The sequence below is a fragment of the Sus scrofa genome, chromosome 16 (assembly GCF_054392235.1).
Source record: "Sus scrofa isolate SSC_HxYL_T2T_F1_AM1 chromosome 16, Sscrofa_HxYL_maternal_Yorkshire_Landrace_v2.0, whole genome shotgun sequence".
Taxonomy (NCBI): Eukaryota; Metazoa; Chordata; class Mammalia; order Artiodactyla; family Suidae; genus Sus; species Sus scrofa.
The window spans coordinates 66,035,574-66,051,878 of NC_139398.1; the positions used below are offsets into that span (position 1 = coordinate 66,035,574).

General features: G+C 45.0%; 1 protein-coding gene across 7 annotated transcripts in view; it reads right to left on the bottom strand.

The window, feature by feature from the left end:
• Positions 1 to 16,305, bottom strand: part of DOCK2 (dedicator of cytokinesis 2) — a 425,062-nt gene that overhangs the window by 81,046 nt on the left and 327,711 nt on the right. For all 7 annotated transcript variants that reach the window (XM_085001779.1, XM_085001778.1, XM_085001782.1 and 4 more), the window contains 3 exons: positions 15,114 to 15,212; positions 11,868 to 11,962; positions 1,195 to 1,273 (listed from right to left, as the gene is read on the bottom strand). In XM_085001779.1, the coding sequence (XP_084857905.1) occupies positions 1,195 to 1,273; positions 11,868 to 11,962; positions 15,114 to 15,212 (273 nt within the window). The remainder of the gene's footprint in view (positions 1 to 1,194; positions 1,274 to 11,867; positions 11,963 to 15,113; positions 15,213 to 16,305) is intronic.

Consider the following 16,305-nt stretch of genomic DNA (forward strand, 5'->3'; position numbering starts at 1 on the left):
TGGCCCCACTCAGTGGGTTAAGTATGTGACATTGCCATGAGCTGCAGTATAGGTTGCAGACTCAGCTTGGATCCTGAGTTGCTGTGGCTGTGGCCGTCAGCTGCAGCTCTGATTCAACCCCTAGCCTGGGAACTTCCATATGCCATGGGTGCGGCCCTAAAAAGATTTGAGAGAGAGAGAGAGAGAGAGAATGAGAGAGCTAGAGGCTAGAGACTACAGCAGGCTGAGCTTGAGACCTCGTGACCTTGTGGTTGCTAGGGGACCTTCAGGGAGGAGTCAGGCTGGGAGGTCTCTTGGAGGAGGAAGAATCTGGATGGAAACTGTTGGGACTTTACAAGTGAGTTCCCCCAGCAAGAGCTCTGGCACATTCCAGTTCTGGAAAAGCCCCACCAAGTGGCAAGCATTCCACAGATGAGTCCGCTGAGGCACAGATGCAGTCCAGGCCTTGCCTGAGGTGGCGCAGCTGGTCAAGGATGGAAGCCCAGACAGGAACTGAACACCCAGAGGAGCAGGCAGAAACACCCTCATCCCAGTTTGCTGGCTACTCCCTAAGCTGGCGCTATAAGAGATGCTAGAGGTCAGGGGCTGCCCTGGAGGGAGCATCCCCTTTTGGGGGGGGTCTTCCCTCTCACACCTCCAGCCAGAGGGAGCCACCTGGCTTCATGTGCCAGGCTTTGACGAGTTGCTTCTACCTGCCAGGGCCTTGAGCAGGTGTGTCGCTCTTCCCCAAGGGCATGATTTGAGGCCCCTGAATCTCAGAGAGGTCTTGTCTGAGCACTAAAAGTGATTCCGAAGAATCAGAAAATGATAGACCTGACTAGGGAGCTTTATTTTTCAGTATCTGGGAAGGGCTGCTTTTGTAGGTGCCAGTGAATAGGAAAGTAAGAAAAGAGGATACATGTTTAAAAGGTGGCGCACACTCTGGCAGTGACTGAGTGTATGTCTCCTCTTTAGCACAAGATACATTGCACAGTCACACTTGCATATGCTGCTCAGTTGAGGACTGTTTAATCAAGGGCCTGGTTCCGAGCTCTGAGTAATTCTCTCCCCATCACCACCACTCGGTGGAAACCTGCAGAGACACAGGCATACCTTTGGGAGAGCTCTGGGATGTGTCTGAGGGAGCAGTCAGCCTGGGATGCTGGAGCTGGCCTGCCAGGCACCCCAAGGACAGCTCTGGGGCCTCACACTCACCTGGAACTCAAAGTTTGTGTTTTCCAGGAACTTCTGGTTCATGGTTTCTGCAAACTTGTTGATAGCTCTCAGGAAGACCCTGGAAGAGGGAAGAAGGTCACCCGGCCATCTGAGCACTTTAACCCAGACATCCCTCCCTCGTGTTCCAGACAACAGATCCCTCAGGGAGCGTCCCAAAGACCCAAGGAGAGGCCGGCTGACCCACATAAACACCTGCTCACACCACAGACCTGGGGCCATGTCTGCCCTGCCCTGTCTATTTGACTTCATTTAGAAAATTTGTCTCTTGTTGAAGCTCTTACAAGCTTATGGCAGAAAATGCATGTCATCCAGAAAGATAGAAAGACAAATTGTCTCCTCCCAAATCAAATAAATAAACAAACAACACACCACCTATCATCTGGGGAAAACTGTCATTGACATTTTGATGAACATAATTTCAAACCTCTCCCTAGATGTATATACACGATTGCTATTTTAAAGATATCATTTTGATAAAAGGGGTTAAATGATGAATTCTACTTCACAGCCTGTCTCTTTTACTCAACAGTAAACCATGTGTTTCTTTCATGCCAATGAATCCCTTTTAATCACTGAAGAGCATTCCACTGTATGGGTGTATCACAGTTTAATTTCATCAGTCTTTTATTGATGGCCCTTTATGTTGTTTCTAAGCATTTTCTGTTGTAAACAGCATTTCCCTAATCACTCTTCTATGTATGCCTTGTACCTCCTAGATACCCCTCGTCTCCAGTTTTCTCCTTGAATAGGGATGCTGGTCAAATCTTATGCATTTTGAACATTTTGGTACCCGTTGTAAAATTGTGTTTGTCCTTAAATGCCCTCCATCCATCCCTTTCTCTCCTTCCTCCCTACTGACTGGTCTTGCAAACCCTTATCTCTTGCTCTTTCAACCTCTAGAGTGCCTTACTCTTTGGGACAGTTCCAATCCTGCTGATCACCGACTTCAATGACTCCCCACTGGCCACAGAATGAGTCCAAACTCTCTTGACAGTCTATGCCCTCCAGGATTGGACCCCACCTTCTTTGCTAGACTCATTTCTCACTATTATGCTCTGCTTTTAGTTGTCTTCCTTTGCATAGAACACCCCCTCCTTCTAATCTCTTTAGAGCAAGGTCTACTGTGTCTTTGTGTCCCCCAGAGAACAGTCAATGCAATTGCTTTTCTCAGAGTTTATCCTGTGCTATACAAGGAATTAGTTGTGTGACTCAGCCTCCTCCAATAGACTGCACTTTCCTGAAATCAGAGACTCCCTCCATAAGCTCTTTGACTCTCCACTCAACATGCCTTTGACTCCCAAATTGTATATCTTCATCGCTGGTCTCTCGCCTGAGCTCCGTCTTGCTCTCCAGCTCTTTGCTCTACACACTTGGATGACTAATAGGCATCTCAAACATACATGTCAAAAACTCAACTCCTATCACCCACCCTCTTTCTGTTGTTTTCTCATCTAAGAACAACTCAATTCTTCCAACTGCTCAGGGGGTGGGAGGACTTTCCTTGACTTTTCTCTTTCTCTCATACCCTACACCTGGCCAGTCAGCAAAACCTCTTAGGATTACTTTCAAAATATATCCAAATTCAACTACTTCTCATCACCCACTGTCACTGACCTGAACCAAGCCACTTTATTTCTGTCTTGGGTTTTTGCAGTCACCCCCCGCCCCCATCGGCTACATGCCCTGCTGCGGCCAAGTCTCCATTGTGTGTGTGTGTGTGTGTGTGTGTGTGTGTGTGTGTGTGTGGTGTGTGTGTGTGTGTGTGTGTATTTGCAAAATATACCAGGGCAGAGGCCAGATCTTACCTGCACTATGTCTATAATTTCTGATTATCAGTGGACTATCAATAATTTCTCTACCAAGTAGCTGGCCAAGGGAAAATGTTTGGCTACCAATGGGAAGCCAGTAAAAGGAAGTGTTTTTCCGAGGTTGTTGCTTTGGGTGATAACTGGGACTCAGTTCTTCTGGGGAACTTCTGAGAGACTGTATAGGACACACCTGAGCATCAGAAATGTCCTGGAGCCAGAGAAAGCCCAGAGAATAAAAGAGTAGGAAGCTCTCGGGACACATAGGCCATGTCCATGGAAGTTGCAGGTGTATTTTTGGTGGGCAGCTATAGCATAAGTTATATCAGGCATTGCTTGTAAAGAACCTGGACTAGGTGTTCACTGAACACTCAAATGTTTATTGAACCACTGCATCCTGTATTGGGATCACAAGATTTGCACACATATACACACACATACACACAATCAGATGTGATTTCTGGCTTTATAATTTCCCGGCTGTGTGGTTTTGAGACATGTTCAGATCACCTTTGACGTCTAAGTGCCCTTGCTGGTAAAAACAGCAGCAGTGTAACCCTTTTCACAGGGTGGCTGCAGGGTTTAATGGAAAATGTATGCAAGTGCTGAACATAGTGCCTGACACCCAGTGACAGTATTAACATGGTCGCCATGGCTGTTCAGATCCCTTTGGGTTGCTTCACTCTGCGTTGAAAGGCAGGGACCAAGAGAAAAATGGACAGCCTTTGAAAAAGCATCGACTTTTTCTCCTTAAAGATGAGTTCTGATTCCTCAGATGGAAATTCCCATTGAGTAGCTGTCATTTATGTATAGACATCTCAGACTGCCTGATATGATACCAAAATGAAGGGTTTTATGCATTCTCTGCAGGAACAAAGTTATCATTAGTTTCAGTAACAGTTATTATTTTAATTGTCAACCTAAACCTGTCTCTGTTTTGCAAAGACCAGTCCAAAAATCAGGAATTAATTAGCCCCCTATGCTGACGGTGGGGACTGGTGACAGATAGGGGCTGAGAGACAATAGGTCAAGCCCTACCCCTCTCTGGATTCTTCTGAGGCCACCCTCTGAAAATGAGAATATCGCTTAACTTTGCTTTCCCATGTATGGACTTGGAAAAGCATGTCTTTTGCATTCTCTTAAAAAAAATTCTAAAGCCGAAGCACTAATATGGTGAAGTGGGTTGGAATGAAAACACACTCACCTCTTTCTGTTACTCTCAAAAATGAATTGAAGTTGTTGAAAACAAAGTTCATGTTCAAATCTCAACCTAGCATTTCCTGAATTTCATCCATGATGCTTAGCAGGCTCTAAGAAATCAATAATAACCACAGCCACGAGGTATTACCAATGATGTGCCAAGCTCTGTGCTAGGTACCTCATATAGAGTCCTTCTGGTTCCCCCTCCCCCTTTTTTCATTCTCACATTAACTCTCTAAGTTAGATGTTGTTTTCATTTTAGAAGTGTGAGTTTAGGTGGTAACTTTCCCAGGATTGCAGCCAATACATATGAAAACAGGATTGAAACAAAGGTATGCTGCCTCAGGACCTCAGTATTTAGTCGCCATGCTATTCTGTCCAAGGAATCTCTATAACTCTGTTCACTCCAAGCTATGAGCTCACTTTGTTATAACAGCAAGGATGGGAGTCATCACAGTGTTCCTTTCATATACCCTGTGCCAAGTGCTCTACAGATGCTGCTGCATGCAATGTTGCAAACTGAGGTAGGCGCTACTGTCGTACCCATTTAACAAAAGAGGAAAAGCACTGGAAAGATAAAAAAAAAAATTTCCCTGCATTCGCATGCAGCAGCAGAGTCCACACCCCATGTCAGATTTGTCTTTCCCTAAAGCCTTCGCAATTAACTAGAAAGATATACTGGCTCCCTTGAAGGCCGGCCTGCATGGTCTTTTGGCACTGGGCATGCTCCTACTCATGTCCACCAGGCCCAGAGCCCCTTCCCACTTAGCTGCCATCCTCCTGCTGCCCTGCCTGCAGCTGACTGGGCCCAGGACCAACACTTGACTCAAGCACTCTTCCATGGGCTGGCCAGCAGCCCCTGGGTGATCATACAGGTACTAGTGGGGGCACCCAAGCCTAGACAGTGGTAGATCAAGTCCTTTTAGCCAGTTTAACAGCTAGACAACCAGGGAGAATGCAATGAGCAGAAGCCATGAGCAGATCGTCTGTGAGGAAGCGAAGCCATATGCATGGGAAGTCAGCTGCTGCGAGCAGGAAGAAGCTGGCAGAAAGGGAGCCAAACACAAGGCTGGCATCCTGAAAACTGCTCCATGGGAAGCCGCACTGCAACCACTGGACTGGGTTCCCAGCTTCCTACTTCCCTTCATGCAACAGAACAAATCCTCATCACATGAGGCAACCAAGAGTCTCTCTGCTTCTCCCCCTGACTAAGCCCAGCTGTCCCAGGTGCACTAGTCTTTGAAGCAGATGCAGGAATGGAAGTGCACACAGACTCATCTGCCCCGTCTACACGACGACGGGTGTGTGAAGATTAAATGAGATGCCGTACACGAAGCTGGTGGTCCAGGGCCTCAGGTCCCAGGAGTTCTTAATAATGTCATTTGTGTCATTATCATTATCCTTAACTGCCCAGCTACCTTGTAGGTCTGAAGCAGGAGGATCCGAGCCTCAGAAGACCCCAATGTGACAACCAACCCAGACCCCAGGTTGCTGGAGCAGGACTGGATGGAAGTGGGCGTGCCCGTTCCAATGAGAAAGCACAAGGCAGGGAGAGGAATCCCTGAATCCCATTCCAGCTTCCCACTGGTTTGTGGGATGTTGTTGATTCTACTGGGAAAAACTTAAAGATGGAAATAAAAGAGCTGGCCAGGAAGGGAGCCCTTATTCCCTACCAGAAGGAGTGAGAAAGCCATTCTCCCAGAGCCTTTAAGCTGCTTCCCTCACAACATGCAAGAGCTCCCTGCACCAGGGGGCTGGAATGAATCAGAGGATTCTAGCTCAGGGCCAGGACACAGCCCACCCCAAGTGGTCCTGACACTTCTCAAGTGATTTGGGATTCCAGTTAGGGATGCACCAGGCTCCTGGGACTGGAATCCTGTGGCCAGCTGGACATCAGATTAGGTGTGCTGTGCTGGCTGAAAAACCAGTGGAGAAGCCTCCTTCAGGGTAATAACTTCTGAAGGATGTGAGGTCTACTGAAAGGAAGAAGACCGTACAAATTCATGTAGTTAGGAAGGGGAAGCGGCTGTCACTGACTGTCAGCACACTGATGGAGCTGCCAGCAGACTGCTGAGCCCTGCCCTCCTCAGCTCCCTAGGATACACCACCATGACCCTACTATGTGCCTAGCATGTGGTGGAGACAATGTTAGACCTTGAAATACGTCACTGGTAAGGTTGACAAGATCCAGCCCAGATGTGCCTCTTCTGTGAAACATTTTGCATATTCCCAGATCATAGGAATTCACATTCGTATATGAACCAAAATAATAGCTACATTTATGAAAGGCTTGCTACATGTCCAAACCTATTCTAACTACTTTATACATATTATTTCATTTTGGTCCCCACCCAAACTTTTTGTATAGTACTATCATTAGCCCTATTTTTCAATGAGAAAAGTGGAGTTCAGAGTGCTGAAGTAACTTCACCCGAGGCCATATAACTATTAAATAAATGGTGGAGGCAGGATTCGAACCTGGGCAGTTATAAAGCTTTGCTTCTCTGGGCCCTCTCTGAATTCACTACAGTGACTGCAGCATGTGGTCATATTTCCATGGGCATATTTACTGTCTCACCAACAAGACTGTAAGCCCCCTGTCATCAGGGACCAGGGCATAGATGGGCCTGTCTACTCCCCAGGCTCTGGATGCCCAGGACACGCAATAAGTATGTGCTGATTGAGTCCATTTAGAGAAGCTGTAGGGATGTGTATAAATCCCCAACAGCCTCTTCCCCATCCCCACAGAAAAAGTTGGGTTTCCAGATTGAGGTGCAGATGGAGGAGGGAACAGAGGCTCTTAGGCATATTTTGTTCATTCACAATATTACAAAGAACTTGATCATTTACAAATTAACCATGTCATGCAAATCAGATCTTACTGAAGGTGGCATCTTACCAAAAAGAAAAATGCTCTAACAGGAAGTATTTCTTGCAGTGGACACGCCACTCTGTCTGCATACACAAACAGGACACAGCTGAGGAGACATTCAAATCTGGAAAACTCCATTCCTTCCTCCAGTAAGCAGATAAATTATATATAACTAATACATACATATATACATATATACATACACGCATACATGCATACATAAGTGATAATAGTAAATTACAAACAGATCATCATAATATATAAATAATAGGGAAGGGAGGGAGGGGAAGAAAAGAAAGGAACAAAGATTGTCATATATAGACTAACCGACATATGAAGTTTGCCTTGGTCACATGAATGAATGGAGCCTAGGCTGCGCATTTGTTAAAATTTATTTATTTATTTACTTAGTACCACACCCACTGCATATGGCGGTTCCCAGGCTAGGGGTCCGATTGGAGCTGTAGCCACTGACCTACACACCACAGTCACAGCAACACCAGACCCATCCGAGGCATGTCTGCGACCTACACCACAGCTCATGGCAATGTTGGATCCTTAACCCACTGAGCAAGACTGGAGATTGAACCTGCGTCCTCGTGGATACTAGTCATATTCATTTCCACTGAGTGATGGTGGGAATTCCTAGGCTGTACATTCTTAGAGAAGAGAAAATTATGCTCTTGGGAATACTGATCTGGGCTAAACCATAGTGTATACTCTATGTGCCCAAATTATGCTGAATTTTTTTACTAACTAGCTCTATGACCTTGGGTAAGTTACCTCTTTGGGCCTTTTTAAGTTCTCTGAACCAATACATATGCAGTTCGCACACCCTTACAATGTACTTAATAATGTAAACCTAACTATTTTACAGGATGAAGCAGTAGAGATAAGACATTGGGCTCTGATCACCTGCCTTTTCTTTCTTTCTCTTTCTCTCTCTTTATTTTTATTAGCAATGCAACACTGAGTAAGTTACTTATCTGTTCTGTTTCTTGATGTGTAAAATGTGGATTACAATAGTTCTACATCATAAAGTTGTTGCAAGATTAAATGAGCTAATACATGTAAAGTGTTTGCAATAACGGTGAGTCTAGGTGCTTCATGCATTATGTTATTATAATACCACACAAAATGCAACAACAGTGAGAAAATTCCAAGTGCTCCATAAATGGAAGGGGATCACTGTGGCCGGAAGATGAAGGAAACTACAAGGTAAGAAAAGCAGTCATCTTTTCTGGTTGACACTAGGCACATGCTAGTCCATGGCGGTTTGCTGTTTGCGCCTGCAGACGGCCATGCTCTCATTCATCAGACTCTTCCCAGGCACCAGCACTGGGCTAGGGAGTAACTCATACTCTATGTTCACTGTATATATATATGAGTCACATATGTATGTGTGTGTGTGCATGTGTATATCTGTATATATGCGTGTGTATATGTGTACGTACGTGCATATGCAGAGAGATATAGATATAGATATCATGAAGTGGGGACTATAATTATCCCATTTTACAGGTCATAAAACTGAGATTCCAAGAGGTTAAATGACTTCCCAAGAAAGAGAAGGTGGCAGAACTAAGAAGTCTGAAACCCAGGCTGTGTTTCTAACTTTTTTTTTTTTTTTTAATGTAGAGACTTAAGTACTTAGGTGATCCTTCAGAAATACAAGTGTTTCTATTTAGGAGCTAATTCTTTCTTAGGTTCCTTAGAAAATTATAATTTTTTAGGTATAAAGAAAACAGGATTATTTCATCATCTTTAGGTGCCTGTGCCCAGAAAAGACTGTGGCTAGCTGGGATCTTCAGACAGGGAACATTCCTTCAAAGCACTTGGACGTGTTTCCTCCAGGATGACTGCTGGCAGCTCAGAAGGGGAGGCGAACCCGGTCAGGGTTCCAGCCTCTCTGGGCTCCCATCCTCCTGACCCTGTATCAGTGATGAATGTCTGTGCATTTATTTGCCTATCCATTATTCCTTTCTCCTTCTGGTAATAACGCCCAAATTTTCCTTTGAATAATTATTCCCCCAGCCTCCCCCTTTGCTCCAAGACTTTGTGGTTTGGGTAGAGCTAACCATACCCTACCCAGTTCCAAAGGTGGTCATATGACCCAATCCTGATGAAATAGCATATTTCATTCTTCTGGACACAGGGGTTTATGGATGGCATGTAGCCCAAGCCAGATCTTTGAAGGTTAGTCTGGGGAATTTTGCTCTATCTATTGAAGAAGAGGCTTTTTCTTTCTATTGGGGCTGCTAATCCAACCAGACATATTTTTGGAACTTCTACAAGCTGATTTCCCACTGCAAAGAGAGCATCTGCCTAAGAATGAAGCCAACAGAGAAAAGAGCAAAGGTAGAGATACAGATTCCCTACGACACTATTTGAGCACCTAGATACATCCATGCCTGAAGCCATAACCCTAGGCTTTTTCAATTGTCTGACCCAAAAACTTATTTTTCTGTGTAGGCAAATTTGATTTGGATTTTTAAAAAAATCCTAATCAATAAGTACTCATGAGATATATAGTGTTCATTACATATGTTTGAACATTAGGCTCTGTGCCAAGAGTTAGAAATGCAGAGATAAACTGGACATAGTGCTTGCCTTCAAGAAGCCCATTCTGCAGTGACAGAAACAGTCAAATGAAGAGTTAATTATACTACAGTGGGGTAGGTGCTATAATATGGGCATCTGTATAAATAGAGGGGGTAACATATTCTCTTACTATAAAGGAGTCCTAGAAGGATCCACAAAGGAGAAATTACATGGACAAGAATTTGAAGACTGCTTTTATGTTGAGTTTGGTCTAGAAAGGAGGAGAGCCACAGTTTATGCAAAGTCATGGCAGTGCGAAGCGGTAGGTAACAGTGAATAGTTGTGTGTATCTGAAAATGTAGGGTGAGTCAAAGATGACTCACCTGGGTATTTCATGTAATTTGGCAAAACCCCAAAATATTATTGACCAGCTGGCAAGCACTGAAGGGATTCACATGCAGCTGGGGGTTGCGGGGGGTGCTAGCTTCTTTCAAACGCAAGATGACTAGACGTGGACATGATGTACAACCAGCTACATAATTTGTAGAGCTCAGCATACAATGAAAATGTAAGCTTCCTTGGCCAAAAATGATTAAGAATTTCAAGATGGTAACAGCAGAGCCCTTTAGAGTGCCGGCCTCCTATGCAACTACATAGGTTGCATGCTCAGGCAGTGAGCCCTGACATAGGCCTAGGGAGAGACCTGCCTCTCATCCATAATGGGGCCTATGCCTAATTCCCACCAAAGCTATAACCACCGCAAAAGCCAGCCTCCTGATGTGAACAGGGAGAATTGGGACAACGTTATCGCAGGCTATGAATTCTGATATTTCTCTGCTGGGCTGATTTTCCTCCTCCCACCATAAGCACCAATGTATAAATATTCCTTTCTGTTCTGACAACCTTCTCCTCCCCTTCACCAGCCCCCAAAGCTGGCCCCAAGAGCAAGTGTGTCTGTAAAGTCACTTGGCTAGACACTTAGGGATCCAGGTAGTGGAAGAACAGCTTTTCAGAGGCCAGAAAGGTAAGGGATGGAGGCCATCTGGGACTGGAGTCAGCTCCAAGGCATACCTGAGCGAAATTTCCAGACTGTGTCCAGTGACAAAATTATTAATATGTTTATAGACTTCCCTCTTTTCCTCCCACTAAGGAAAATTTTGCCTTTGCCCCTTCAACTTCTCTTCTTTTACCCTCTAGGGATATTTCTGGCTTTGCCAGTAAATTCTTGGCTTTGTGATATAGAATAAGGGCAGTGGGTAGAGAGAGACAAAACTTCTAGCCAGCGTAGGGTTAAGGGCCTTCCATGGGAAGGACCTGAAACAAATCCAAGAAGCCAAGGGAAAGTGAGAGAAAAAGGAAAGAGAGGCGCCTGGAAGGCCAGGCCCAGCTTTAAAGGAGTTTGTGGATAGGAATTGAGAATAAGTTCTGAGAGAGACTTAGCTAAGCCATGGGATACGAGAGATACTGAGAGACAGAAGACTGGAGAAAGGGAATATTAGACGATACTGCTGAGTGCTAGGACTTGAATTTCACTTTGATGAAATAGCATTATTTGAGAAAAAGCATTAAAGACTGAAATTGTACACAATTACTCATATCTATTGTTGTGCTGGGCCATGTGGGATCTGAATTATTCCTGGGTTACATTGGTATTCTAGGAGATGTTAACAAGTATTATACATACACACAGAGACAGAAATATATGCACACCAAATGGTTCAATGGGCAAGAAAATCTGTGAAATGCTGTAGCCTAAATCTTCCTCTTGAGAATCCCATTAGCATACTAAAGACTCTGAGAAGTCCTGCAGCAGAGAAAGCTGTTCAAAGCCATTTAATCCAATGCTTCCTAAACTTATTCTACCATGTTAGAGAATACACTTTACTGTTTTGAATAAATTAAAAACAACATAATTTTAATAAGGCTAGTCTCAAGTTCTTCTGTCTTAAGACTTTAGGGAAGGCCTCATAGACAAAGTATATTTTAACTAGTATTTGAAGAATGGAAAGGATAGGGAGTAACTAGCTCAGCACATAAAAAGGCATGAAAAATAAAAAATAAATAGCTCAAGATTGGTGAGAAGTGCCCCGGGGTTTAAGTGTAGAAAGAAAGGATCTACTGCATTTTGGTTTATTTTCACCAGCGAGAAACTATCCCCACCTTCTGTCTCTCCCAGGGAGGTGTAGAGTGAGTGCCGAGATGACGGGGCTGTTAGGAAGCAGGTGGCAGCTTACCTGTTCTGAACCATACTCATGGCCATCCAGTCCACAGGATATACATTTTTTCCAATGAGGTCCTTGAACATGATGAATGTCTCCATCAAGAAGTCCTGCAATAGAAAAGCCAAACATACTTGTTATCTTGCTTTACAGGAAATGACTGGAAGAGCCTAGATCTTATTGGCTGTGCAAACGTTTTCTTTGTTACGTTTTGGAAATGCAGAAAGGGCACAGCCTTTCATTAAGTAAAGCCAATGAAACCGATAGCAGCGGATTTATTTTTATTTATTTTGTTGTCTTTTTCGGGCTGCACCCGCAGCACATGGAGATTCCCAGGCTAGGGGTCAAATCAGAGCTCTAGTGCAGGCCTACGCTACGGCCACAGCAACATGGGATCTGAGCCATATCTGCAACCTACAGTACAGCTCAGGGCAATGCCGGATCCTTAACCCACTGAGCGAGGCCAGGGATCAAACCTGAGTCCTCATGGTTACCAGTCAGATTTGTTTCCACTGAACCGCAATGGGAACTCCATGATAGCAGTGGATTTTTAAAGGGAAGCTTTTGATTGGTTACTGAGAAAGTGTTTCACAAGTGTAAGTGGCACATGAATGTGAACTATGAATATGCTCTCAAAATAAAGCACTAATAATTTGGTCTTTGGGAGTAAAGAAGTAAATGTTTTCACTGATGTGACAATTTTATAATCATCTTTCCAAATATGTATTTGAGGAGGAAATAATCTACATTATATGAATGCATCTCGGGTCATTGAGCAAACAAACTATTATTAAAATGAACGTCTAATTACTGTACCGTAAACACAGCTAATTCACATGTCACAGGCACGTGCAGGGGCAGCTTAGAGGAAACATGACAGGGACGCTCTCCCTCTCCTTGGAATAGGTTCAAAGTGGACCTCAACATGCCCCATCAGATTTTGCGGTGGGTCAAATCTGTTCTCTACCTTTGGAGAACACAAAATCAAGACAAAGCCAGATAACAAAGACCAGAACCACTGGCCCCAGGACTCTCCTGAGCTGGAAGAAATAAAGTCATCCCACCTGTAGCTTTGGGAAAAATTTAAAATCCATAGGAAATCTGCTCAGAATTCTTTCCTTAAGTCAGTGATTTTCAAATTATTTTAACAGCAGAATTCTTTGTTCAGAGAAAATCTTACCTGGAACCGAATACATTAATAGATAAAAGTAGAAACAGCTCTGGTTGAAGCATGCGCACGTGTGTGTATGTGTGCGCACGTGTGTGTATGTGTGCGTGCGTGTGTGTGTGTGTGTGTGTGTGTGTATGCACACGTGCACACATGTGCGTGTGTGTTTATGGTAGGAGATAGCGAGGCTGGGAGAAATATAATTTGAAAATCACTGCTTTAAGCTAAACTGCAAAATTCTGGAAATGAGATTGGTTCCTTTCCAGCAATCGTTGCTTCTAGGGAAAATTACCCCAATGCTTTCAGTCCCAGTTTCTGCATCAGCAGAATGGGGACAACATCCACCTCAAAGGGCTACTGTGAGGGTTAAGCGCATGCTGTCTATAAGATGCTCTATACAGAGCCCAGCCCACCGCAAATGTCCTCTAAGTGCTCCAGGATGATGACGAGGGAATGATGGTGAGAATGATCATCCATCCCTGACGTCACCTGGGGAGGCGGGGTATCGTCGCAGGCACATTCCCTTCCTGTGGGAATGCAGAAGGCCTCTGCCTTGCAGATGCAAAGCCTGGCTTCTGAATGAGAGGTGCAGCATGCTAGAAGCAGAGGTTCATATCCTCCCTCTGCCACATACTGCTGTGTGGCCTTGAGCGAGCGGATTGCAGACTTGTTAAATGTGAGCACTAACACTGCTGGAGGACTGCGTGAGAAGTGTGTAAGTTCAACACACAGAATTCCCTTTCTTACCATCCATCTTGCCTTTCTTTCCACTCAGGGTGAAACATTAGGAATCCAGTCTTTCTATTTCCATGTCCCATGACATAAATAACTTGAAAGGGGGGAATATCTTGGGTTGTTTAGCTCAGCTTTCCTTTTGTTTCTTTTCTTTCTTTCTTTCCTTTTCCTTTTTTTTTTTTTTTTTTTGGCATATCTAGAGAGAGGTTCCATTTCTTGCCAATCCTACTCCAGTGAGAGACCTTCTCTCTCACTGCTAGGTGGATAAAGGTGTAGGCATTGGCTTTCTTCTGATTCTCTTTTTGTGGGCCATTCTCTGAGGCTGGTCTAATTCCAGTGCCCTTGGTTCCTTCAAGGAGAGTTAAAAGGAAGCCCCGGCAGCAGAACCCCTGAATCTGGCAGTAGAAAGGAGACAGTGACAAAGATGACCATGCCTGGGACAGCCCAGGCTGGGCTTTGTGTGGATGAAGCCATCGGCTGCAGAGGTACAGGTCCACAGGCCACAGGCCACAGGCACACAGTCCTATAGCAAGTGAGTCCTGAGAAGCTAGAAGAAGAATGAGGCTTAGAGGCCAACTTTCACTATGCATTTGTTATTATCATGTAATAATAGCTACTTTTTACCGATAGAATGTGAGAGCTACTGTGCTTCATTTCATCCCTTCACAATTCTGTGACATAAATGATATTATCCTTACTTTACAGATGGGTCAAATGAGGCTTAGAGAAAGGTTAACTTGGAGTTCCCACTGTGGCTCAGCAGGTTAAGAACCTGACATAGTGTCCGTGAGGATGCAGGTTCCATCCCTGGCCTCACTCAGTGGGTCGCGGATATGGCGTTGCTTCAAGCTGTGGCTTATGTTACAGATGTGGCTCAGAATTGCTGTGGCTGTGGCGCAGGGTGACAGCTGCAGCTCCAATTCAACCCCTAGCCTGGAGAACTTCCATATGCCACAGGTGCAGTTGTAAAATTAAAAGAAAGGCAGGCAGGCATGGGAAAGGTTAACTTGCCCACAGGCACACAGCTAGATGGTGACAAATCCTAGATTCAAACCTAAGAGTCTTTACACTCATGCTCTTAAGGCACAAAATGTCCATGATTCATCAACAAATATTTGTTAAGGCATAAGCAGACTCGACATCCAGGGCTCATGCCTGACATGACTGAAGATATGTCCCAGAGGTGACACATACAAGCCCAAGCGGGAGTGAAAAACAGGGCACCCCACGAACATGGCTGCAAACTTAGACCCATACACACTCAAGGTTCACGGGAAGACCCTCCAGCCCTCAACTCTCAAGAATCATTAGTTCAACGTGTCTCCCCCACGCTGCCCCCCAGCATCCTATAGACTCACCACAAGTTCAGAGCTGGTCTGGAAGGTCTCAATATAGAAGGAGTAGTGCTGGTCGCCCATCTGGTTTAAGATGGCTGTCATACACGCCACAAAGTGACTCTGCAAGAAATAAAGAAAAATGCCATGAAACAGGGGGGGGGGGAAAGGACCATGAGCTCCATCTTCTCCATTTACTTGACTTCACACAGGAAAATGTCTCTTCATCCCAGGTGAGTATAAAAAGGGCCCCCGGGGATGGAGAATTTCTCCTTAGCACATCAGCATGCGAAGCTTCCCTCGGAGTAAATGTCTCCTAGAGCTTATTCATCAACTCATTCAAAAAGCATTTACTGAACACCTATTGTGTGCCTGAGACTGTAACAGCAGCTCCAGACATAGACAATAAGGGACCCATCCATTAACTCTCCAGCTGCTCGTACATTGGGAAGAGCGCAGTGTTGACGTCAGGAGATCCAGCCTACAGCAAGAAGGTGGAGATACTTTGTTTTTCTGGTAAATAATTTTATATGTTTAATCTCCAACTGTTCCATCTGTAAAGTGGGACAATAATCCACCCATTATCTACACCCAGAGCTGGAGTAAAAGGATCAAATGGCTCCTATGGTGCCTTGAATACACTGAAGTTCCCTAAAGAAGCATCAATTGGTGGACCACCATGAATCGGCCAGTGAGAAGCCAGCAGCTACTTGCTAAGGACCAAGGATCAAAGAAATGAGAAGAGGTCCTTGCTCTCAGGAGTTCATGACCTCGTTGGGAAAGCAAGATTTAACGTCCATGAGGGAAAAAGCACAAGACCTTGTTCTGCGAAGCCGACCAAGTGCCAGAGGGGTTCTGAGAACAGGGAAGTCCGTGCAAGGATTTGGAGAGGAAGAGGGTCTGAAAGGATCCACGGGGTCAGAGGACCGGGAACCACATCCTGCCATGTATCAGAATACATCACCGCACTCGTTTCTGCTTTTTCCCTCCCAGACATTATGAGTCTATACCACAGTGTTGTCTTCTGACACGGTCAGTGTCTGCAAGCAGAATTTAGGGAGATTTACTCCAGGAGCCCGGTAAAGGAAGTCCTGGCCATAAATCCACCAGCTGGGAGAAGACGCTCAAGAGTGTCACTGGCCAGACTCCATTGGGCTGCCGTCTAGCCCCACTAGGCCCTGTCAAGGGCAGTCTCACGGAAGAGCCAGCTTGGTGT